Here is a 26,467-nt window from a genome sequence, read left to right as displayed (position 1 = left end):
TGTAAAGGCCAAAGCATAATTTAACTATAGTTGACTATCGGTGAAATTAATGTATTTAAAATGAATTGTAAATTCGAAGTGTTATTTCAATATTTTTATATGCAATAATCTTGAGCTGCAATTGTAAGTTTTAATTGTTTCTTAGTATAGTATAGAATTTAATTCATACTTACAATAATAATAAATAAATATAATAAAGAATGTTTTCTAATGAAATTATTTATACATTCCAAGAGTATTTGGCAGTATTTTAATATACTACTTTTAGGGCTGCAATTATTTGTTTTAACTCTATTTTAGTGTACTACATAATTTAATTCTCAATTATAATAAATAATTTAAAAAAAGAAGCTTTCTTTATAAAGCTACAATACAAACGGGGAAAATTAACAAATACAAAAATATACTGAATTACAACTGAAATAGCTCTTCACAAATAAATAGGATTTTTGCTGCATTGTTTATAAGAAAAGTGATGCCATAAAGTAAGGAATCAATTTAAAAAGAATTGGAACAATATTACTAAGTAAAAGTTATGGTATTTTATAGTACGAAAATATACTTAATTTGCTACTGCAATCATTTTTCCCAAATAAAAAGCATCTTTTTGAAAGTTGTCTATCAGAAACGTAACGCCATTAATCGCAAATAAAGTTGAAACAGAATCGGTATAATATTATTGCGTTAAAGTTAATGATATCGTGTCAGCAATTGAATGTAGTTTACAACAGTTCATGAAAGTGCTGCTCACGTCAAGTCAATACATATTGATGAGCTTTAGAGCTAATAATAGAAGTGCAAAGTTACTTGAACTGTTGTCTGACTCATTCACATCATGCCTCGCTGATGTGAGGGAAATGAGGGATTTAATGCACACCTGAGTGCACAGCACATCAAATGCATTCATGTGCAATTGCAAAACCAACTCTTGCAACTCCCCTGATGATATACTCTATACGATATATATACATTACATTATATACATACATATATACACATATTTATTTTAATGCATTTTCACTGTATGACCATTAAAGGGGTAAACTGAAGTTTGTTGTGCTGCTTGTTGATTTTAGTTAATGAAATAAGTTTGTCTTTTTGTGAAGTGCAGACATGCAATGTATGGAATGAAATGGAAAACAAAACAGTAAAAAAATATAAGGATTAAAATGCTAATTAGTCAAGTATTTATTTGTGGCATGCGTGATGATGATTTTTTTTGCGAGTGTGTGTGTGTGTGTGGATGTTGTAGCTGTTGTTGTTTTGGTAAGGCTGTGGGCGTGGCACACACTCACCTATCCCTCAGGCAAATTTTGTACTCTTGCTGTGAGTCGTGATCACTGTTGCAGCTATCATTAAAATTAACCGACGCTTGTCGCTCACGCTCCTGTTGCTGTTGCATATTGATCAGCTGCTTGTGAAACAATTCCTGTTGCGTTTGCAGCAGCTCCTGATGATGATCCTGCAGCGCTGCCAAATGTGATAACTGCTGTTGATATGCCTGCTGCTGTTGACTTTGCTGTTGTTGCTGCTGTTGCACCACTGGCGAAATTGGTCGCAATGGACGCTGATAGGGATGATGATAGTGTTGCGGCCTAGTCGCAACTCCTGTTGTTGTTGTTCCACCACCATTGCCACCATTACTCGTTGCTTTGCCCGTCGCCAGTGTATGCATATTGTTGCTGCTACGCCGATGACTCAAGAGTGTTAGACAACTTTTAGTGTCGACATCCGCCAGCCCGAATTCCAATTCAGCCTGCGCTTGCTGTTCGTAGGCGTGCTGAGCTTGCTGCAAACGTTCGCGTTCATTTCGCGGTGAATTTGCCAATTGTTCGGCGGGCGGTTCAATTTCCACAGCGGAATAATCATAATCGAGCTGATGGTGTCGCTGCCCATGATGCAGATGATTATGCTGATGCGCTGGATGATGTGCATTATTTGTTGGCTTATTGCCATTGGCGCTGGCCGCCACGGCGCCTGTGCCCGGCGTCGCTTTGGCTATTTTACCGGCAAGCGCGTCCAGAGAGCTCAGCATCGTTCAACTTGCAATGTCTCTCTTTCTCTCTCTCTCTGTCTTTCGCCAGTTAGCTGTCTCTTCTTTCTTTACACCCACAGAAAGTTGCTCGCGCTTTTTCTCGCTTTTCCTTTTAGTGTTTTTGTTTTGTTTGCTTTGTTGTCTCTCCCTCTCACTCTTTGTACACACACTTTTTGCTAGGCTTTTGCTTTATTTATTGCTTATTTGCCTGAGGGATAAAGTTGGGAGGCAAAGAGAGATTGCAAATTGGATTAGTACAAAAAAAAAAGTACGACGACAGCATGAAATTATTAGTATAGATGATGACCTTGACAATCACACACACAGACAAGCACACTCATACACACACAACCCTTTCTGAAAATGAACTAAAAAATGAGGAAAAGAAAAGTTTGCTCGCTCGCTCACTCTCTATCGCTTTCTTTGTCTAGTTCAGTCGCATTGTCTTTGTGCTTTCGCCTCTCTCTCGCTTTTATGTGTCATGTGCACTGACATTTGCGTTCATCATTGTCCTTTAACTCGCCTACGTGTGTAGTCCACCCTTTTGAAGAGTGTGTGCCGAGTGTATAAGAGTGTGTGTGCATTGCATTTGTGTTTATTTTGTAGCTTAGGTCAGCTACATTTCACTTAAGCTGCTGCTAGAGAACTAGAGCTACAAAATGCCAACGCACAAACATAAAACGAACACATACACACACACAGAACATAGTACATTCACACACACACGTGCCTAGAGTGTGTGGTTGTAAAATGCAAACACTTGAGCCATAGAAAGCAACACTGAATGCCAGCAACAGCAGCAGCTACAGCAGCAACAGCAATGACATTTGAGAGCCAAGTATGTGGACTCTGTCTGTCTCTGTGTGCGTGTCCCTTGAGGCCAACTGAGACTCTCTCTTTCTTCCATCTCTCTCTCTTTGTCTATCAGTGTACCTCACTTTTATGGTCAGCATTTTGCGAGATTTTTGAATGATGCTGCTGTTGCTGCCGTGCTGTCGATGGCCTCGCTCTCAGTACATCAGGCATTGCACACAAATGAAGCAGCCAAATGAAATGATTTTTCATGGCAAACATGAGAAACAAGAAGCCTGAATGATAAACAGATTTTGATTACATGAAGAAAGCCCAATTGATTCCTGATACGGGTGCGAAATGCAGCAAATTCCTCCGCCCAAAAAAAAGAGCAACCAAAATTGATGAACTTCGAAACGAAGGAAAAAGTGAATGTAGCAAGAAAAGGCAAAGCAATTCAATCAAGTGAACAATTTATATTTGATGATCTTTAAAGAACTGTTAAAAGAAGAGTGGAGCCTAATACAATATCAACAAAGTGCTCAAGAAGCGGATTCTTAACAGTAATTGAAGCGTTCCAACAATTTCATATAATAACTTTTGTATATTTAACTTCTTTTATTCAAATGAAAATAGTCCTTGCTTTAACAAATAAGAATGTTGAGTTCATTCGACTGATAAAAAGCAATAAGTGAGGTATTATTCTTAAAATATACCCAACTAATATAATAAAAATACTAAAATATGCCAAATATACTACCTACATTTCAAATATACCACAAAGTACATAATATGCCAGATTATCAAGCAAATGTTTTATGTGAAAACTTTTCTTTTATCACTATTAGTTTTTGTAATCTTTTAGCGATCCCTTTTAAAAATAAATATACTAGTCGAGTATGCTGTAGACCAAATAAATCGAAAGAGCTTATTTTAGCCTTTTTCTAACCATGTTAAATTAGTGTATTGGAATTTTATTAGTAACTAATTTTTCTAAATTAACTTTTCCTAATCTGGAAATTTATTCATATTACATTAATATAATTATTAAGCGAATTATGTATGTGGTTATGTGGTGTAATTTCTAGTAAACAAGTATTCGAAGTCTCTGCAAATTAAGATTACTTAACACATTATTTATAGAAAATACAAGATAAGTCAAATTTTAAGAGCATGCCTGTTAAACAATTTTCTATTTAAATTGGCAGACTGAGCATGTAGTAAGCCGTGTGTCTCAGGTTATTTTGTGTAATTACAATCTGCTGTTTTTTGCTAATTAAGCGCAAAAAAGCCTGAGTATATATAATAAATCAGTTTTTATGCTGCAGCGCAAGGATGACTTCCTGCATTCAGAGCAACATCCTGAACAACATCCCAACATCCACAACAACAACAATAACGAGAGAGCTACAACACTACACGAGAGAGGCACGATATAATGCCATGTAATAAGAAAGCAACATTTACAAAAGCCAAATGCATACAATACAAGTACATACGTAAGGTATATACAGATATAACCAGTATATTTCTGTATGTAATTCGACTTGATATAGCTGTGTATATGTCTCATACATGCATACATATATAAGGAAAAGTGCGCGGCGCGTGTAAATTGAAAAGAGTAAAATCTTGTAAAGGCAAATTCCTTTCAAATGCAACCATTTCCTTGGCACATACACAGACACACACGCACAACTACTTAAACTTGCAACAGTGTATAGTGCACACACACATACACACACATGCTTACAAATGTACTGTGCACACTCGAAGCACTCTTAAAGTGAGAGAAAGAGTGGGAATGCAATGCCAGGCTGTTGGCCGGGTGGCTAAATTTACACAGCGCATTCAAGTTGACTTTTATATGTCATACAACAAACAGCAAACCAACACATGCCCCTCTCTCTCTCTCTCCCCTCTTCCCTTCCTCCTCCACAGACGAGTAGCATGCAAAGCATGCACAAACGAATGGCTAGACAACAACACACAGTGTTAGCTCGTCCTGCGGCCGAGTTTCCGAGCCGAGTCCAAAGTACGTCGTAGTAGCAATGAAAGAAAGCTCACCAGCCAACCAGCCAAGCAAGCAACCAACAACAATGCACCATAGTGTAAAAGATACTAAACAAACATTCTAGTTTAGATACTTGCAACAAATTGTGCAGAGGGCTAGTGAACTGCCAGCCAAGCCAAGCTATTGAAGAAGCAGGTGTGTACTCTCCTTCACTCTCCTTCATTGTATTGCTGCTTGTGTGAATGAGACTTAACCAAAAAGCTTGTAAGATGCTTTTGCCATGAGCTCTACTCCGTTCTGTACTGTTCTGTTGTGGTCAAGTTGCAACTACATACTTGAATGCCAACTGGCCGCAGAGTGCAGTAGCCTTTCAATATTATTATTGTAAAACCATTGAAAAGCGCTTTAAGCCAACAGATGATTGATAGTCGCTTTACGTATCTTTTTCTCTGTCTATCTTGCTCCTCGTTTTGTCTAAGCCACAAAAGTATGCAATATATATTTAACTAAACGAGTGTTTAATTTGTTGCTCAGGCATTTTCTTTAACAAGCTTTATGGCTCTCAAGTATTTACCAAATTGAAAACACCTTCTGCCCACAAAATGCTCTTTTCATTCTTCCAACAATTACAGCTAATAAATTTTCATTCTCATAAATTATTGGCAAATTGTTCATTTACTTTTTGATTGACAGATCAATTTTAAATTTCAAACCACTTAGCGCTTGCTATATAATTTTTGCTTTAAGGTGTCATTAGATAATTTAGTTATAGAAATAATTTTTAGTATAAAAATTCAAAATTTGTTTGTTAAAAAATTGAAAAAATTTTCTGTTAAAGCTGAATTTTAAATTCAGTTCATTTCCCTCAATAATTAAGATTTGTTTTGCTTTATTATTTTAAAATATTCCATATACATTTTTTGAAAGCTACAAATTTGTTTATTTATTTTCCCTCTATGATTAATGATATTGCTTTTTAATTGCATATTAGAAACTCTTGCATTTTAAATTCAGTTATTTTCTCTCTATGAGTATCTCATTTACATTTATTTTCGAATTTAAATATATTAAATTTTTACTTATGAAACTCTATATTCTTAAATTAACATTTTTCTAGGAATTTAACAAATCTGTTTAATAATAAATTTGTAAATGATATGAAAATTTAGCTATTTCCCTTCTAAGAGTTTTCCCCTTGAGATTTATTTTAAAAACTATGCCAAGTCTGCGACTTAATTAGCCAAGTTTGCCGCAACAAGAACAACAACAACAACGACAGTAACAACACTAATTATAGTTAAAGAAAATCTCCGCTTGAGACAACAGCAGACGGCATCTTTTGTTTTATTTCTCATTTTATTTTCTTCTCCATATTTTTCATTAGTCAGCAAAGCTGTCGCATAATAGAATTTGAAAAGGCTTTAAAAACTAGCTGTGCAATGTTATCAAACTGGCGAATAGAATGAAGCAAAAAAAAAAGAAATGGGGGATAGAAAATGCGCGCCAAAGCCAGAAAAATGAATAAAGAGAAGCGAAGCAAAGAGAGGAAAGCAAAAAACGAATGGTGACTGCAGCGTCAAAGACAAGCGCCATAACCCAAAAACATAAATCCTTTGCAAAATAAATAAAGCAAATGGCAAGAGAAATGAATATGCTGCTGTCTCTCTAGCTTTCGCGCGATGCGAAACTACGCGAATTTCCCAGACTACACACACTCACAGAGACACACACACTGGTATGCAAGTGAGAAGGAAATCTAAGTGGAAAAAGTTGATAAGCGGCGACTACAACGAGGAGAACTGCTTTCTAACACCCAGCTCAGGAAAGAGACTATTGAATGGCGCTTGGGCAAGAGAGAGAGAGAGATTGGACTGGGAACAGTAACTGTGGAGAGGGGGAGTGGGAAAGAGGAGTCCGACGTGATATAGGAAGCCGACGAGCCACAAAAAAATAATGAGATTTTCTAGCGAAAAGAATAAAGAGCGCAGAGAGTAGGAGAAAATAGTAAGCGAAAAAAATAAATTTTCATTTTCATTTTGAAGCTTTAAAAATAGCTGAAATTCTACTAAAATATTCAAAATGTTACTCTTACAGTTGCATAACTATTCCCAAATGAATATCAACATTATTTACAGAAAACAGATCAAGTTAAACCTATTCAATATGAAATGTAATTTAAGCCAAGCCATCAGCTATCGACTCAAGACATTTGTAAGCACTTGTCATATGTCAAATATGCTCTCATCCGCAGATGTAGTTGTTGTTTAGCTTCAATTAATATGCTATTTGCCTCTTTAGTTTATTTCGGAAATTGTCGGCAAAACACAAGCGGACAGGCAGCATGATGTACATAAATTATCAGCTGACAATTTAATAAATAATGCCAGCTCAGGCCAAAATGATGATTAATTCAACGACCAAATGAGCAGAGACACACACAAACTGCAAGCTCAACACAGTAAAATTTATTAACAGACAAGGCAAAGCAAGGCTGGCAGTGAGTTAGTCCTTCATTCATTCAGTCAGTCAGTCAGGCATTCAGTCAGCTAATTATTATTAAGTCCTAAAGACGCCCTCAAGCATGTTGCAAGAAGAGGCTGGCAAGCAGACATGTTTATGCACGATTGAAGTGTTTGCAATTATTATTATGAATTTTCGGTTGTTATTGTGTCCAGGGTTTATTGTTTAAGTTGTGTAATCACGAAAACATGGAAACTCACTCAACGTGTGTGTGTGTGTGTGAATCACTCTCAGTGATTTTCTTTTTTCTTCTCGAATCTCTATGAATAAAATATATTGCGTATACGCCACGTGTATAGAGTGAAATATTTATAAAGCACTAACAAAAACAACTTTGGCATGTGTGTGTGTGTGTTTGTCTCCACTCACTTCCCTTTTTGGTTTTAAACAAGAAACATGCCTAAAAATTAAATATAGAAAGATTCACTTTTGAAGCCGTCGCTCTTCGCTGCTTTCTTATGGTTTAAATTGACTGTGGGGAACAAGAAGAGCAGCCACGATAACAACAAACGACCGCAAGCAGAGCATAGTCATGGCATGCTGGCACATAAAACGATGCCAAGGACGAACAGGATGAGTAGCAGAAAGCAATTACTTCTTGGTTGTGCGCGCTTGTTGCTTTTTCGCCGAAGCAGCCAAAAAACGTCGACACACAAAACAACAACAACAACAACGACAGCAAGTTGGAAGTTGAAGTTCTGGTTGTCCTGGCAGCAACAGCTCAGTTCATGCTACACTAGCTTTTGCTTCGTTCTCGCTCTCGCTCTCTCTTTTTGGCTAGTCAACTGTCAATATTTTACTTTAAGACAGCGCCACATCATTTGCTATAAATTTACTACTTGCTGCCACAAGTTACTGCCAAAAAGAAAAAAAAAATAACAACAAATTGCTGTGTTACATTCTCAACAATTTCAAGTAGTTTTTCGCAGCATCAATCGATATCCTTTTGCGTTTTTAAATTGTTTATGCTTCGGTAGCAGAGGAGCCAACCACTTGGCCGGCACCTTCACGGTCTGGCTCTGACCATCTGGTTGAGAATTTGAGGTCAACATTGGCTGGCTGACTGGCTGGCTGAGCATAAATCTGTTGGCCTCAACATTCAAGTAGCTGAGAAGGTTGGGCTGTGTGTCCTCTCTGCCTCGAGTAATCAAGGCATTAAGTGTGTTTACTGTTTATTTTATTAGACTTTAAGGGCTTAATAGCTTATTTCTGTCAAACTGGCGAGCGCGAGCGTGACTCTTTTGTTCGTCGAAATATATTCAATTAAAGTCATTTTGTGATTTAATTAAAAGTTAAGCAACGTCGCGCCCTATCAAATGAATGAATTATTTATGTCGTCAGCTAAGTAAAAATTCGTAAGAAGAAAAAAACAAGTAGACAGAAGTAAATAAACTAGAAAATCAACCAACTGCAGTGAAGTGTACTGAAGTGGGCAAGTTACAAGTTTGCGGCACCGCAAAGTACAGAAGAAAGCAAAAAAAAAGTATAAATGAAGAACGAAAACAGCAAAGGAAACTCTTACTCTCATTAGCAAAAGTTTCGCAGGACTTTGGCGGCTAACCTTTCCACTTCTTTTTCTATTTTTTTTTAAATTGTACGTATGGCAAATATTTTTTTGCGCATTGCAAAGTTTTTCGTTTAACTTTGCCCCTTGAACAACACCCCAAAATCGCGTCTGCTTTGTTGTTGTTGTTGTTATCTTTGTTGGTTTCTTTCTTTCTCGTTTTCTTCGGCACTTTCTCAATTTTGCCGGAAATCCTCATGTACGCGGGTTTGCAACTTTGATGACGTGTCCGAGTCTCAACAACTGCTGCTGCAATCGACTGTCGTCGTCGTTGCTCCCTTGCACTCTTTTGACCTAGCATCTGAAAGTTCCAGCGCTAATCTGTCATCTTTTCCCCTCGCGTATGTCTTTTTTTTATTTTTCTTTGCTCTTTCTCTGTCTGCAAAATTGTTGTTTTGAACAAAATTTCGCAGCTGCATTTTTCATTTTTTTTTCTTCACTTCACTTTCTGCAACTGCTTATCATTATTATCATAGTTTGCTGTTTTGGTTTTTACTTTGGCTTGTTTGTGTTTTGATAAACGCCGCATGCTTGATCATGACCAAAGGCAAAAAGCAGTTGCTTAAGCAACCACAACATTATGTATTCAGACGAACAAATTGGAAGAGCAAAAGAGAAAACTGAAGGAAAACCCTTGATTAAGCAAGGCGACTCAATTTCTACAATACTTGTTATATCTGCTACCCATAGGATAGAAAGGTACTTTATTTTTATCGAAAAAATCTAATAACAAGCACTTTTTGATTTTTGGTACATACAATAATAAGTATGTAAAGTATCTATGATTTGTGAAAATTTGCTTCTCATAAGATAAAAATTTGTAAAAATGATTTGACAAATACTTTTGTATGGTATAAAATGCATTTGACAATTAGGTATTTGTATATTTTAGTAGTTTGTGGTATATTTTAAGAAGAATACCGTACTTTTTGCTTTAATTCAAAATGGGAAGCGAGTATCTCACAGCCGAGTACACTCGACTGTAGATTTATTACTTGTGTCTTTATTGATATAACTGCATAATAAATAAAGCATTTTCCCATAACCACAATAAGTATTTAATTAAAACCGAAAGGCATACGATTTCTATCATAAATGTTACCTGTTTCTACAAAAGAACTTTATAAATATGTAGCCAAAAGTAATTTTAATTTAAAAAAGCAACAAGAAAAAAACATTTCTCATTTCCATTAGACATTTCAATTAAATGAGAAACAAAAATTAGCTAAAGCATACAATACAATTTGAAAATTCCTTGCATACCTGAAACACCAGTAAACAAGTTTCACCAAATTTTTCAATTTTAAATTAAATATTGGCTCTTCTGTGCTTGCTATTGTTATTTACTTGAGATGGAGTTTCTGCATGTATTTGAGCTCAAGTTTGAAATCAATGCAAATACGAATATTTCTCATATTTACCAATTGCGAACAGTTTCGAATTGCAGTTAGTCTTAATGAAAATTGGCCAAAAAGTGCACTGACAATGGCAATGGGCCAATCTGCAGTTAATTGTTTACTGCAACAATTGCAAAAATTGTTTTATCCAACTCTTTTATTTTTTTGCTGGCTATGCTTAGAAAACAAACAACGACAACGACAAGAACAATTTGCAGGCAGCAAAATTAGCAATTGGTTGTGAAAGAGGCACTTGAAATTTCGAATGCAATTTGCATATGCCAATATTTATTGCTTGCCAAGGATCAAACAAAATGTACAACAATCCACAGGAAAAAAACACACACACAGACACATGACAATGCTATGTGGGGGGATAAAACCAATTGGAATATACACAGAACATGATATACATTCCTGTAGAAAATATGCGAAATGAAATTCCCAAAACATTGGTGGTGAGTAGAAGTAGCTCTGGACATACAAATGATATTTTGCAATTTGCAAACATTTTTTCATTTTCGTTTTTTTTTTTTTGGTTGTGTTTAAACAATAGTCAAGGACAATATCAATACAGCTACTAACCAGACTAACCAACACTGAGAGAGGAGGACACAACAGTTAGAGCGCAGTGCAATAATTTATATTTATTTTCTGTTATCTATATTGGAACTCTCTTTCTCCGCCGCACAAAAACTGCAACACTGTCAGTCACGAATGTGGGGGCAGAGCGGAGTTTCGAGGGGTCGACAGGTTTGGCAGCTTGCCAATTGTTGTGTCATGTTTTGTGTGTACGCCCTTCCGCCTCCTCAGCAAAGTGCCAGGCACAGCACAAGTCTCAAATGCCTCGTAAAATTTTAAATGAAATACCAAAGAAAGCAAAATGAAATGCAGGTAGGTTAAAGCGATAAAGAGAGAAGAGGGCGTAGGTAATCAAGTTACCCAAATTAAGTTAGCAGCTTAAACAAGCCTGCAAGGCAAATGCTTTTGGCATTTTTCAAAATTATTGATAATAAAATGTAGTACAGGCAAATAAAGGCATTCCCTTTTATCTTCAAGGCGGAAACGTTTAGTTTATTGGCATTCCCCAAGAAAATGCCAGTGATAATAAAATGAATTATTCAATCAAGTAAACCAAAATTGTATTAAAGATATTTTTATGTGTGCGAAATAAAGTTGAAATTGCACAGTTTATCTTCGATATTCATTAGGTTTCTGAGAACTATTAATTCCTGTATTCAAAATATTTGTATTAAGTAATATACAACCATTATTCTCAATCACAAACTCCTTCAGCAGATATGACAACGTCATCATATGCTCCCTTAAGGACAATATAATTAACCAATTTGACATGTTAATCTCACGCGCCCAGTAAGCAATAACTTAAGCTATCCAATTAGTGAAACAGCTAAATCTAATCATCTTAAAGTCCCTCTCTCTATCTCTCTCTTTCCATTGAATGCAGCTCATTAACGGCTCGGACCTTGTTTTGTATACACAGACTAATAAAAATCAAGGGAAAATGTACGAAAATTGGCTCATGTTACGCTTTAATTAGTATTTAATTACTCAATAATGCAAAACCACGCGTCGTATGAGCAATATATTTTATTTCTAGGCGCCCCCAAACGAAACGAAACGCTGTATAAATTAATAAAACATCAACGGACGCCATTAATTTTATTTCGTACAAATATTTTTGCGTGCGATCGCAGCTAAACGATGCTGACACAGCAAGTCTCCTCCCTCCTTCAGCTTTCCCTCCTCCCTCTCTCATCACCCACCGCAACCCCAAACCATTAAAACACGCAATAGACCAGAATATGGCAAACCAAGTTTGGACATGCCAAAAGTCGTAAAAGCTCACAAATCTCGCAGAGAGAAAGTCAAAAACAAAAAAAAGTCAGAAAATCGACAACACAAAAATAGGAAAAGTCAGCAACAAAATTGATTTGAACTTGGAGGAGGAGGGGAGTGAGAAAATTTAGTTGTTTTAGCGTTGAAATAAATGGAATTTGGTATTAATTAGCAAATGGCAAAGAGGCAGTTAAATGAGAAATGTGCCGCGTGCTGCGTGTATGGGGCACATAAATTTCACTCCCTCGGACAGCAGCAGCAGCAAGCTCTTGAATAGGTGGCAGATATAGCTTTGCTCTGGTGGTCTCTGGTCAGAGTGAGTGAGAGCAATAAAGGTAAAGTCAGTTTGGTATTAAAAAAGTTGGCTGCTTTTGTGAGTGTTTGACACGCAAGTTTGCTGTCTTAGTTTCAGTTTCAGTTTCAGTTCAAACTATCACCCCACTCTTTTTTTTCAGTGCTTCCGGCTATCGAAAGTTGTTTGGCCAAATAGTTTAAGTGTTTTTGGCATTTCACATTGTCGTGTGGGGCAATGCGGATATTGCCACGAGGTGGGCATTAAAAAAGTGGACAATGTGTTAATTGGTTTGGACACGTCGTAAGCAGGCAAGTTTCGAAGCTAGGAAACAGGCACACGCAATGAGGTCAAAGTGCTTTAATTTAGGTATAAAAATAATATACTTTTTAAGTCTATAAACTGGAGCAAATAAAGTGTAGTAGAAGATAATGCTTTGAGCGAAATAGTCCTAACTTTCGAAACAAGTTAAATGAAGACTACAAAAATACATATTTATTTATTGGCTGTAGATTATGGTATAAGTAAACAAGTAAGAAAGCTACACTGTTAGATATAAGCTACCAATTTTGAGTATAAGCCAGACAATGTGGTATTTATTTTAAAATATAGCAAATTGATATACCACAAAACAGCTACAAATATACTAAGTGCTATATTTGGAATATTGATATAACCTTTTGAATGTAGTACTATTTAAATCTTTATATATTTGGTAGTACTATATATATACCAAATTTAGCATTTGGTATATCGATTTATTATACCATAGAGTAAAATATGACAGATTGTCAACAAATGAAACTAACTGCTCCTCGATTATTGATTTTATTTGATCTGCTGTATACATAACAAGTCTTGTCGAAAAATTATAGTTCTAACACTCATATGGGCTGTTGACGCTGATCAAGAATATATCTACTTTTTAGTAGTTGCCTTCTTCAATATCAATTTATAATAGCCTTCTACCCAATGGGTAGCGGGCATAAATACTCTTAACTCAAGACCATAATTAAATGAAGACTGACATTAAATATTTATATTTGTTGCCAGTAGTTAATACTTTAAATTAATTACTTTAGACTTGAGTTAAATATTTATATTTATTAAAGCAAAAAACTTCTGCTGCAGCTAATCCTGAAATATGGCTGACTGTCGACAATTTAGCTGGTCAACGAACGCAGCTTTAAATATCAAATTAGCCAAAGAGGCAATTTGAGGGCAAGGTAAGGGAAGCGGCAGCCAGGAGACAACAATTGCGCATGGCTAGACAAGTTGCGACACATTAATTGCACCGTTGTGATTTGCATGCGAAGCAGAGCCCAAAAAGCCAATATATACAGTAGTCTAGTCTCCCTCTCTAGCTGTCTAAGTACAGTCTGCAAATACCGCAAACAACTGCAGCACTTCTGACTGTCTCGCTGGCTGGCGCATAACTCTTGCTCTTCGCTCTCATCTAGTTTTGCTAATTACAGAGCGAGAGTTTTAAAGGATTTGCTCTGCATTGAGTGCGGCGGTAATAAAGCCAAAGTGCATGCGGGGATATAATCTGCAAAGTTTTCGAGCTCGACTTTGGTAAACACACAATACTCAAACGACCCACAGACCGGGTTGATAAATGAAATAAACTTTGACAATATGTACTCGCTGCTCTCGTATTGTCAATTGTCATTGGGTTCTAGTTTTTTGCTCTGGTTACTGATAAAAATTCATATAAATAACTTTTTCAGAGTGTCGTTTTCATTTTTAAGTTGTTTGCCATTTTTTGTTTTTTTTTTTTTTTTTTATGATTCTTTTATTTTGTTTTTCGCTGCGAGCTGTGTGTGTTGACATGTCAGTCATATTGCGCGACGTTCGACGATGTCCAATTCTGTTGTCATGTTGTTACTGTTGCTTGTTGTTTTTTTGTTGCTCTTGCTGCTTTTTATATATCCTATCATAATCTTCATTGACACGCGATGTCGCTGCTCAGTGCGTTCGATGTTCGCTTTTTAATGTTATCTACGGAAAAGCGTCGTCCTTCCGTTCTCTCTCTGATGTTTGGGCTCCTTTTTATTTTTTACTGTTGACGATATATGCCATGCCCCTCCGCCTGCTCTCATCATAAACCCCCCTCCTCAAATTGGCCCATCAATTTGATGTTGTCAATTTTGTGAAAATTTATCGTTTGTTGCCCCCGATATTTGACATTGTCATGCAGTTCGTTAGCTATTTTGCGTTGTGATATATTAAAACCAGTTGACAGCAGAACCCAGGGCCGAGTCAAGGTGTCAGCTCAATTCGACCTACTGTACAGACAATGGGCTTTAAAATTGTTGAAAAAATAAGCTTACAATGTACTGGCAACAATATTCAATTATACAAATAACCTAAATATTGTAAATTATGTACAGAAAATTCAGCAAATAGAAAAGCAAAATAAAGTATATTATGCTTAAATTGCTGTTAGAAATTTATGCAAAACAAAACAAACATAATACTATTAGTGCAGGGTAGTTGAGAATTACTAATGACAATGCATCATTTATAAAATTAGTAAAGATATAAAAATACAATATATTTATACTAATTATATCTAATTTATATTAATCAAGTAGTTGTTAGTTTTTTTCAATATTTAACTATCCTACTGATTAAGTACTGAAAATTCGAAGTATTATTGAGATCTATTGATTATTACAATTCTTATTACAATATTTATTTACTTTATGTACAAAAAAATATATATTTTATATTTTTTTAAACTATTCGATTAATTAAGTTACGAAAATAAGAAAATGAATTAAGTTTTAATAACTAAATATTTTTGTTATTCTGTGTAGAATGAAAACTAACTTCTGTATATTTAAAAACCGTCCTATTGTGTCATATTGAAAAAATAACTTCTCTGAAAGTAAAATTATTTTACAAAACAACATTATATTCATATTCCATATGAATAGTATTTTTTTTTATTCTGCTTAAAATATATAGTCTACCCTTCCATTTTTTTTATATTTTTTAATTTTTTGTGGATTTGTATATATTTTCATTTTATTTATATTAATTGCGTATTTATTTTTATTTATTTTTAATTTTATTTATATTTATTTATTTTATTTATAGTTTTAATTTTTTTTATTTACATTTTTTATTTTTTTATTACTTTTTTATTTCACTGTTTTATTTAGTTAATTATCAAAAATAAATTATACTTTTTAACATAAATACATTATTCCTATTCCATACTAAAATAACAATACTAAACACCTTTACATTTTATTACAGCAAAGAGTATACACAATATATGTCTATAGTCTCCCAACTGCACCATTATGCAGCATACTGATAAGCCCGTCATAGATTTCCCATAAAATACAAACGTTCTATGAAACGCAGAACAGTAAAACAGAAAAAAAATAGCCAAAATGATTTGCAAATAATTTCAGGCTGTGGTTCGTGCGCTTCGCTGCATTCAACAAATCGTGCACAGAGTTTTCTTCTGTCGGTGCATCAACGTTTTGTGTGTTGATAAAAGTGCCATAGGGTTTTTTGGGCAAATAAATATGTGCAGCAGCCGCATAAAATACACAAAAACAAACCAAAGCTAAAAACAAAATAAACGTCACAATAACAAAAAAAAAAAAGGAATTTGGTATGAAAGATATGAGAGAAGGCAGACAAAAGTGACGTACAAAGCTGTTGACATGTTGCTATTGTTGTTTCGGGGGATGCAATCGTCAAGCGAGTGAAGTGAGGAGAGGAATAACCCCAGTTATATAGATGCAGAGATGCAGACATTGAGATAAACTTGGGTCTGTGTCGCTGTCGCTTGTTTATTTTTGGGCTTCATGTTAATTCGTGTGTAATAGACAAATGTGGCCGAAAATAGCTAACACTGCGGGTGGGGTCGAAGGTCAAAAGCAACAACAGAAATACTCAAAAAAAAAAAAAAAAGTGTGCACCCCTTTTTCGATATCTTTACTTTATTTTGTGACAGCACGTCGCACGCTTATCACGAGGTCGTAGTCTCTCTCTCAAAGGGTTTTCATTTTCAGTTTTCATTTTTCCTTTTGTTTTTTTTTTGCCATCTGCAGGTGTTTGACTTTGCCCAGTCAGTGTCCTTTTTTTGGTTTTGTCTCTCATTCTCATTCTCGTTCTTGTTCTCTGCTCTTGTCTCTCACCTTTGTGCTAAAAATATTATCGGACATTTCATTTTGTTTGTTTAACCCTTTTTCGTTTTTTTTTCTTTCCGTTCCCTTTTTGTTTTTTGTAAACTGTTAAATTGAATTAAGTCAGTGAAAATGTCGAGATTTGTCAGTGTGCGCAAAGGATTTAATTCTAGATTTCATGGAATGTGTGTGTTTTGTGCATTGAATTTTCTATGGAGATAAACACGGTAATTGAATGACTGAAGGCCAAAGAAAAAGTAACGATACTCAAAGGAATGCTGCAGAGAGGAAAAACAATTGAAGATTGTCGTTTGTTCTGTTTTGCATTTGAATGGAAATGTTAAAAGAGATTATCGTTGACAGAAGAATAATAATAAAATGAATTCTTTAAAGCTTCGTCTCGACTTTAAGCGAACTATTGCAAAATGCATTCAATCATTTTATATTTGATTAAAGCCTTGCTTGGATTTGTTTGGCTGCGTCTAAGATGACCGCATCAATTATTTAAGGCAATAAATGTGCTACAGTGCGTATGAGTAATGTAGTACTGATTGTTGTATAAAGGCGACACTGTTGTTGCGTATGTGTGTGTGTTGTATGTCGTTTGTCGCTTGTTAATATGCCTCATAAATAACACATTTATGACAGACACACGCAGCACACATTACAATACACACACACACACACACAGCTGCAGTCTCCATTTATTTGTTTGCTCTTGCTCTCTCTCTCTCTGTGTGTGTTGTTCTCTATTAGCAGCTTTGATATGCAAATTTGGCGCCTCTCGCATTTGTTTGCGTTTGTCTACATAATAAAGTTGCGCCAGATTTTTCGCATTTATTTATGAGACACCAATGCAAATACACACAACACGCTTGCCATAAAGTGTTTGTCACACACACACACACACAGTCACCTAATAGTTTAATATGCTTATAATTGTTTGCAAATTTTGTTGTTGCCAGTAAACTAATAAAACGTTTTAAATATTTTATTAATTTCATATAAATTTTGTGACAATTTTAAATTGGCCGCTACTGAGTTCACTTCGCTGAGTGCAAATGACAGCCCATTGTTTAGCTCCTTCTCTCTCTGTCTCGCTCTTGCTCTATGTTGCTCTATTTTAGGTAATCTGATTGTCTCTGTCGCTCATTGATTTATGTTTAATGCATTTTTGGGAAGCGAATTGAATTTATGGTATAAAATGATTTCACATTTTACTATTTTTCCCCCATGTTGTTACAATTTTTTGTGTGTCTCGTTCGTTGTCAGTTTTTGGCGGAAGTGGCGAGCGTTTGTTTGGTTTTTGGTTTGCATAAATTTGGTGCATACTTTTACATACGCATGCATGAAAGATCTGCTGGTTGTGCGGCTGGTAGTTATTGATTTTTGTGAAATACTCTCCTCTACGTTCAACGTGCGTAATTTTGCGCATAGACAAAAGGCTTTTAAAGAGAAATTGCAAAATTGAATAAACGAAATTTTTAGAGATTTTTAAATTGAACAATTTTTATTAGCAGCTTAATTTTAAAAAGCTTTTAGTTTTGTTATTGTTGTTTTTTCTTTCGGACAAATTATATACATAATTTGGAATTGGGAAAACAACAATTTAACACAAAGATGGGGAATGGAACAAATTCAGAGAATTTCTCAATTGAACACAAAAGTGGCTGATGATCTGATGAATTGACAATTGCGTTTAATTCTGGCGAATACAATATACTTCCTGCATTTTCAATAGCTTCTGTTGCAAAGAAACTTTTCGACTCCCTTCAGAAGTCTCAATAATGTCAAGTAATGGAATTCGAGACCTGTGAGCTATCATAATGAGACCTTCTGCCGGACATTCCACAACATGAATTCCGAAATGCTCATTCCACATAGTATGAATACCAATTGTGGATTGTTGAAATAGTTTAAAAAGTTCGTCATGTAAAAGATTTACCTAGAACTCAATAGAATTTCCAAGAGAAGGAAATTTTGCAAGGTCTTGCATATTCTTAAACATCTTATAAATTAAATAATTTTTATAACATATTACTAAAACAAATATATATTTTTATAGCCAACACTTTTCTCAGATATCATTTATCTAATTCGTCATAGCATTGCGTTATTTTTATATTTATTAAATGCCGCCATCCTGCCGCCAATCATTAAGTCAAATCTCACAGCATAACAACAGCGGCTGTGGCAGGCATAAAAATGTCCTTGACATAAAGATGTTGTTGGCATGGCGAATGCGAGCTGAGACTGAGCCGGAGCGACTTTATTAAGACATTTTACGTTGAAATTTATATGTATAAAAGTAGGAAAAACAACAGATACACACACCACTACTGACAACACACTGACACCCTCGCACACACAGAATAAGAATACAGAACACGCGGGCAGCAATAAAGCCAAGGCACAGCTGAGCTTCATGCAGGAATCCTGAGATTTATGACACGGCCGGTAGACGACGGGCACAAAATGAAAACGAGATGAAGTGTATGAGTGAAGTCAGATCTACCTCTTATTCACTTCCACCCGCTCTGACTCACGTTTCGTGGGCCATAAAATACTGAAAGAGCGGGAAGCAACACACACATAACAAATATTGCCGACTTTCTGGCCGATTTGCTGATGTTTGTTTCGCCTTCACTTTGGCTGTAATTAGGCAAAGCACTTTTCCCAGCAAAGGGCCTACAAAATTTGATTTCATTTTAAATAAATGTCGGCCTGAATGCGTGTGAGTTTGAAAGCGCAATTCACAGAGATTTCCTTTCGCTTGAGATATTAATAAACGTTTTCTCCCTTCAAGCAAGCTTCTAATTAGGATTTACATATTAAAAGCAAAAGGTCAGCACAAAAAAAAAAAACAAACGCAACTTTTTTACCCTGAGTTAAACTCACATTTAATTGTTTAAGAATGGCGGCGTTCGCATTAAAAATTTATATTCAGGACTTGAAAAAACTTAATTAAAAAAATATTGTTAATTTATGCAGCCACAGAGTTTTCGGCACGAGTAATTTTCATTTTCTTGATTGTACTCTGAATTGATTTCAAAAAATTCTTTGCGGTTCGTATTTGCAACACACACACACACACAAAATGTGTACAAAGTCAGTGAACTCCGCTCCCCGTTGTGTTCAGCTGTTACCAGCGGGCAAACTCTGGCATATAAATAGCGGAAAAACAGTCTGTTGCAGTAAACAAATTAGCTCGTTTCACTTGCACAACTCACACACAGCGAGAGTGAGCGAGAGAGTGAGAAAAAAACGTGAGAAACGGGCGTTGTAAACAAAATATATTGAATATATGCCAACGGCAGCTGACGCGCCACAACAACAACAATGGCAAAAGAAATGAATTTAACCACACAAGAGTTAAAACAAGCAACAGAGCGTACAATTTTAAAGTATAAAAAACTCGAATATACCCTATAGACAAGCATAGAAAGATTCCAGAAAATCTAATCTATATATATTATATAATATTTTAAGATCATTTCATTTCATAAAGTAATAGGGAAATTAATACATAATTGCTCTTATTAAACTGTTTCTTAGCTATGCAAATAAAACGCCAAAATACACCTATATTTACTAATCTCAACTTCTTTTTCTATAGGTATTTCTTCTTATACATATATAATACTTATAATAAGACTTCGTAAGGTAATGCTCAATTGGTTAAAAAATTGGTAGGTCAAAATACTCATATATTTTAATAACTATAAATTTAAGTTTTATCAGCACTATACTTGTTATTAGCCTGAAGGTCTTAGCCGCTATATCTCATCGTATTGCAGTAAGCAACTTTATTCGTTATTTCAATAAAGTAATAATAATAATAATTATTATGCATGCTTACCAAAATCGTGCCTTAAAGCCAAAGATGCTCTCTCTACTACGTTTAGTTTAAAACTATAATTATTATTCACAATTAGCCAGCGAATTTACGCTCTTTGCCACACAAAAAGGGTATCGCAAATAAATCGCATACTCTGTCTTTATCTCAAAAACAAAAAGCAAAGTCAACAAATTGTGCAACATCTGAGCCAAATAAATAACAGAAAACATCAACACACAAAAACAAAAGCAAAAATAGAGTGCAAAAACAATGCTGCAAAAATTGTAAACGCTGCAATTTAAGGCAAAGTCGTCGACTGTCAATAAACGTTGTTTAAACGGCAATTTTTGTGTGTAGTCTGTAGCTGTTGCTGCTGCTGCCTTTAACCTGCGAGTGAAAGCAACGAAAAGATATTGTGTGTGCGCACTGTGTGCTGAAAAGTATGCTACATGAATGCATAACCTGTGGGTCAGCAAAATAATGTGTAGCATGCTTCATTGCACGGCGCGGCGGCCCCTGCTGACTGGCTGGATGGTTGGTTGGTTGGCTGACTGGTCTGCCTTTGTGGTTGTATGATGATGACCACAGCTACAAAACCCACTCGACCAACAACAACAAAAACAACGAGGTACAGCAACATCAACAGCAGCGAACGAGCGATGGGTAAAGAAAACAATGGCAACAGTTCCCACAATGGGATCTGGGAATCAACGACAACCGTTGACCGCCGCCAGAGGAGTTTGGTCAGGTGAAAATTTAAGACTACTCTCGAACTACACAATACAGAATATCTTTTTTTGTGCTGCCCAACGCTTCTTTCGCTATTGTTTTGCATTTGAGAGCCGCGCATTTTAGGCGCTCAATTGAACAAAATGGAAAACTTTTTTCATACGAAAATTGCTTGTGACATGCAAAGCAGCTAAAGAGAAACTAACACAATTTGAACATTATTATTTTACAGCACATTTTCATTATGTTTATCGCTGTATTGTTCCCTTTTCGGCGTCAATTAAACCAGCCACATAAATAAAAAAGAAACAATTTGCAAGCCAAGAAAATGCCTCATAAAATGTGCAATTTCCATGAAAATATTGTCGCTTTAATGTTGAGAAAAAATGCGAGGCACATTTATAGCTAAACAGCAAGGGAGATGAGGGGAGTGTAACATACTTCGAGGAGCAGCAGCCCATGTGAGTCATAATTTAGAGCTACACACAACAACACACACACACTCATACTGTGCTTCATTCAGCCAAAAGAGAGATACATTTAGAGTCATTTGAGTGCCCCCGCTTTTGTTATAAATACAAACATACTCTTACCATATATCTATAAAAATGTGTTTCTTTGGAGGAGGAAACAAAAGTAAACACATGTCTGCACAGGCAAACGCAACAAAGGCCACTAAAATATTATATCTAATAAAGCAGCAGGCAAAATATAACAACACGGCGTGCCATAAGAGAAATGTCCTCGGCGGAAGAGGAAGCAGAAACGAGACACAAAAAAACAGAAAACAGAGCAGCAACAATAACAAAAGGCATCAATCATAAGTCAGAGCACATGCTCCATAATCTAACAGCCGCCTTCGCCTTCGCCTTCAGAGCAGAACAGAACAGACAACTAGCTGGCATAACAGCTGCTATGATCCCTTGGCCTCGTCGTCGTCATCAAACTCTCGAAACATTTATATTTCAGTCTATTTTTGGGGCGGGGGTTGGGAAATGGGGCACACATTAAAGCATTGAAAAATAGAATAGGAAGAAAGCTGATGCTTTGACATTCAACGCATTGAAGTCTATTTTCCACGCCTCAGGACAAGCAACAGCAGCAGCAGCAGGAGCAACAGCAGCAGGAGCAGCGCAGCAGCTGGCAACGGCATATGTTCATTAAATTTATTAAATTACGGGCACACGCAGCCAATGACAACAAGGAACAGAAGAAAACAAAGCAAAACAAAATAAAAAGACATGTAAGAAATTTGCTCGACTGAGAGATACCAGATATCCATTTTGAACAAAAAGAAAATAGTGCAGTATTATTTTAAAAATATACCAAATTAATATACCTCAAAAAATACTACGGACTTACAAAAACTTTCTGGTATTATTCTTAAAAAAAATTATATACCACAAAATCTACCAAAACATGGAAAACTTTGCGGTATTAAAATATACCATAAATATACTAAAACTTAGAAAACTATACAGTATTATTCTTTAGACATACCAACTTAATATGCCACAAAATGCTAAAGTATACCACAATCTATATTTGATATATTGTTATTCAAAATATACCATAGAGTAAAAAATAAACCAGGTATACAGACTGACATGGCTATATCGTCTCGCCTGTTGACCCTGATCAAGAATATATATACTTTTCCGACCCTATAGGAGATGCCTTCTTCTGCTGGTTACGCAGATTTCCTGGGGCACAAACTTATAACACCCTTTCAGCCTATGGGTATCAGGTATAAAAATAGCAAGTGCCAGGACATACAGGAGCAGGAGCAGGAGCAGGAGCAAACCAGCAGCTGTGCAGACATTGCAACATTTAATAAAGACATGCGAAACTCTTGTCAAGACGTGCGCTAATTGGCTGCCCAGGGAGTTGGTAAGCAGCTTCATTCAATTAACAAACACGCGACACACACACACAGACAATGCATGGTCATCAAAAAAGAAGCGAGTGGAGAATTTAAAATATATATTCAATATTGAATATGATACATAATTATGAAAACCCTGAACAATTAAAGAATAATACAAATAGTATTCATTTGTTATCATAAGGCTGACTATTTTTGCCATTAAACTGCCGGATTAACAACAACAGAAAATCCATTACAATCGGCTCAACATAAATTTGTTGCCATTGTTATTTGAAGCACTCTCATGTAACACAATCGCAATCATATGCAGTTTTTTTTTTCTTGTTTTGCCCTGCGAACTTTAACCATTTGCAATATATTAATTAACTATAAATATGCATTGCAAAACGAAGTTCAGTTTCCTTTTTCCCCCCACTCTGCCCCTTTCACTTTCATTTGTGTCAAATAGTATGCTTCAATTATTATACAAACACAAATGAAAATTAAAACAAGCGAATTAATTTTTATAGAAAACTTTTGCGCACAGCAACAAAAAATAAGCGGCAATTAGTAAACAATGCCTTGGTTTTAAACAACATTCAAAATAAGTAAAGAGCAAAACTGTAAACTCTGAAATACGCTGTAAAGTGATTTTTTGTTTGTTCCCTTTTTAAAAATTTCAGAAGTCAACAAGAAATATTAATTGGAAGCTGCAGCTAAGCTTTACAATCATTTAAACTCATTTCGAGTCATCAGCACTCAATACTCCCAACAGCACATCACAATCCAGGGTAGGGTATCACATAAAAAAGCATCAGACGCGTTATTCAGTTGTGGCATACTTTTAGCCAGTCCAACCAACCAAATAAAGCTTTTAATTGTTGCCAATGGATTAAGGTTTATGTGCGTATACTTAATATCCTTTAGCGAGAGTCGGTCGGTCGGATTGTTGAATCGCGTTTAATATACAACAAAATGGGAAAAAAATGGCATTACTATTGGCCGCGAGTCTGGCTTTGCATCTGTGCTAATAGTAATTAAAACTATAAATTTTAAAGTGAAATTGTTGGAGACCACGGCAAGCGTGAAATAATAATAACAATATATATGTATTTTTAAGCGGTTTTTTATAACCAATTAATTGAAATATGATTGGTAATTAAATGCATACTTGATGGCCACCCGCTGGCATATTTTCATTTTTCAAACATAATTAATGCCAATATATAAACAAAAAAAAGAATAAAACAAGAAGCAAAAAAACCTTAAATTTATATGTAAATATATTGCAAAGTGCGCTCAATTAAAGTGACAACGTGTAGCCTAGTTTTGAGCGTTCAATAAAATGGACAATGACAGGCCAGAATCGCGTGTGGCACGTGCCACCGCGTCTAGTCTTGCAAAACTAATTGAAAGGCAGACAGACGACGAGTCAAGCGGCGGCGGCGGCGGCGTCTGGCCAACAAAAGAAAGCAACTGAAAAAAAAGATGGAAATAAATTTGCATACGACAGAAAATGGCCCACAGCCAGCAGCAGCAGCCTACAAAAAAGGAGTAGCTAAAGAGCAGAGGAAACGGCAAAAGCAATAGAAAGAGAGAGAGCAAAGGCAACAACTTGGAAGTGGAGCACAGCTGCTGATGCTACAGCTGCTAAGCCAGGCACATCGTCCTTGCCATCGTTATTATCCTGTTATCTCTCTAATAATGCCTCAGAGAGTTTGTAATTAAATTTTTCAAAAAACTGAAGCGCCCATCGTTAAGCAACGACAGCCACGCAGCTGTAGCTGTTGCTATAACTATAGCCACCATTCAGCTACTCATCTTTGAGATGCAAAATCTACGAAGCAAGGCAGAACACAGAACAGGCAAGGGAAGCGAAAGAGATAGTGTGGGTTGGGGCATAAAGAACGTTACGCGCACGAGTGCCACTAGTTAGTTAGATAATAACGCTCAACGGAAGCCGTACAAAGCGGAAACGGAAGTTAAGTTAAGCGCACTACTAAACAGATACTCAAGGGCAGGCCCATCTGATGAGCGCGACGCAAAGACAGAGGACAGAAGAAGCACACTCCAATGCGAAAATAGTTGACTGAAACTGAGTCATTAAATGAATGATGCGATATGCGGATAAACCCTTACAGGGGAGATATTCTTTGAAACGGTTTAGTTGACATCTGCAAATACTTAGCGTTCAAATAATAGTGAAATTAATAGAAACTGAATTAATTCATATTAAATTTAAATTAAATTCTTTAATGGTTTTTGACTCTCTATTAATTTAGTTTCATATGTTTGTATTTGTTTAGTTAATCTGCTTATCTATCTCGTTGTCTGACTTCCGGATAACTTGATATATCAATGAAGGTTTTCTTTGAAATCAATATCCTTAAGATTTCAATGGAATATTGTGCAATTTGCAAACCACAACATTTATTTATATTAAAATCTGAATTCTGATTTATCTTATTTTATTTATATATCTCAGTGTTATTTTCTGTTTGTTTACCGATAAATGATGTGAGATGTGGATATAGCGAGAAGTTCTTCGAAAAGATTCAGTTGACATCTTCCAATAATTTCACTAAAATTTTACGCAACAGAATTAAAATTGTTTTAGTGTTACTTAAATTTGAATTCTTTCTCTCAATTAAATTTGTAATTTTTATATATTTAATACTTTATAATATTATCTGTTTTTCTGTCTTGCAGACACTAAGACTTATTAGACGAATATAAAATGTGTTCTTTGATTCAATTTCGTTGACATTTCAAAAATGTAATGCGCAAATAATTCTAGTGAAATTACAAACGGATTTAATTAAAATGAAATAAGTGATAGGCAAATCAAATTCCGACTTTTTCTGAAGTTAATTTTAAACATGTGTATTGGTTAATTCTTAATTTAAATTTAATAGGTTTTCTTTTCAACGATTTCCTTCTGATTTGATAAAAAGTAAATAATTTTAGTGAAATTACAAACCAAAGGAAATTACTTATTACTTAACTAAGAGAAATATGGTCACCTATGAATTCGGATATCCTTTTTCAATTTGTAATTTTCTTCATCTTTAAAATAAAGAATCAAATTACAACAAAATTATTTATAACTTAAAGCACATTTCTGAATTTGAGCCGTTTCTTATTTGATTTTATAAAATGTGAATCATCCTTCATATTGAATTTAATTCAAATTTAGAGAACTATTGCTAGCTCCCACTAACAATAACTAAATATGCAGATAAATTACTTAAAGCCACGTTAGCACTTCAAAACTTTATTCCATTCATTTGCTCGTTAGTCAATGGCTTTCTAATGGCTTCGAATTGCATTTGCTTTGCTTTCATCATTTGTTTGTTGCCTCATCTGGTTACAAATTAGATACGCACTGTAAAAAGGGCGAACAACAAC

General features: G+C 35.4%; 1 protein-coding gene across 2 annotated transcripts in view; it reads right to left on the bottom strand.

Moving 5' to 3' along the window:
* The window catches only part of LOC117565982 (CUGBP Elav-like family member 2), a 141,299-nt gene that overhangs the window by 100,629 nt on the left and 14,203 nt on the right, over positions 1-26,467 (bottom strand). For both annotated transcript variants that reach the window (XR_007954648.1, XM_034245387.2), the window contains exon 2: positions 1,296-2,243. Coding sequence is in view for 1 of the 2 variants with exons in the window: in XM_034245387.2 (XP_034101278.1) it covers positions 1,296-2,035 (740 nt within the window). In the remaining variant the exon portion in view is untranslated. The remainder of the gene's footprint in view (positions 1-1,295; positions 2,244-26,467) is intronic.

The sequence above is a fragment of the Drosophila albomicans genome, chromosome 2L (genome assembly GCF_009650485.2).
Source record: "Drosophila albomicans strain 15112-1751.03 chromosome 2L, ASM965048v2, whole genome shotgun sequence".
Lineage (NCBI taxonomy): Eukaryota > Metazoa > Arthropoda > Insecta > Diptera > Drosophilidae > Drosophila > Drosophila albomicans.
This window is presented reverse-complemented; position numbering and strand designations above follow the sequence as displayed.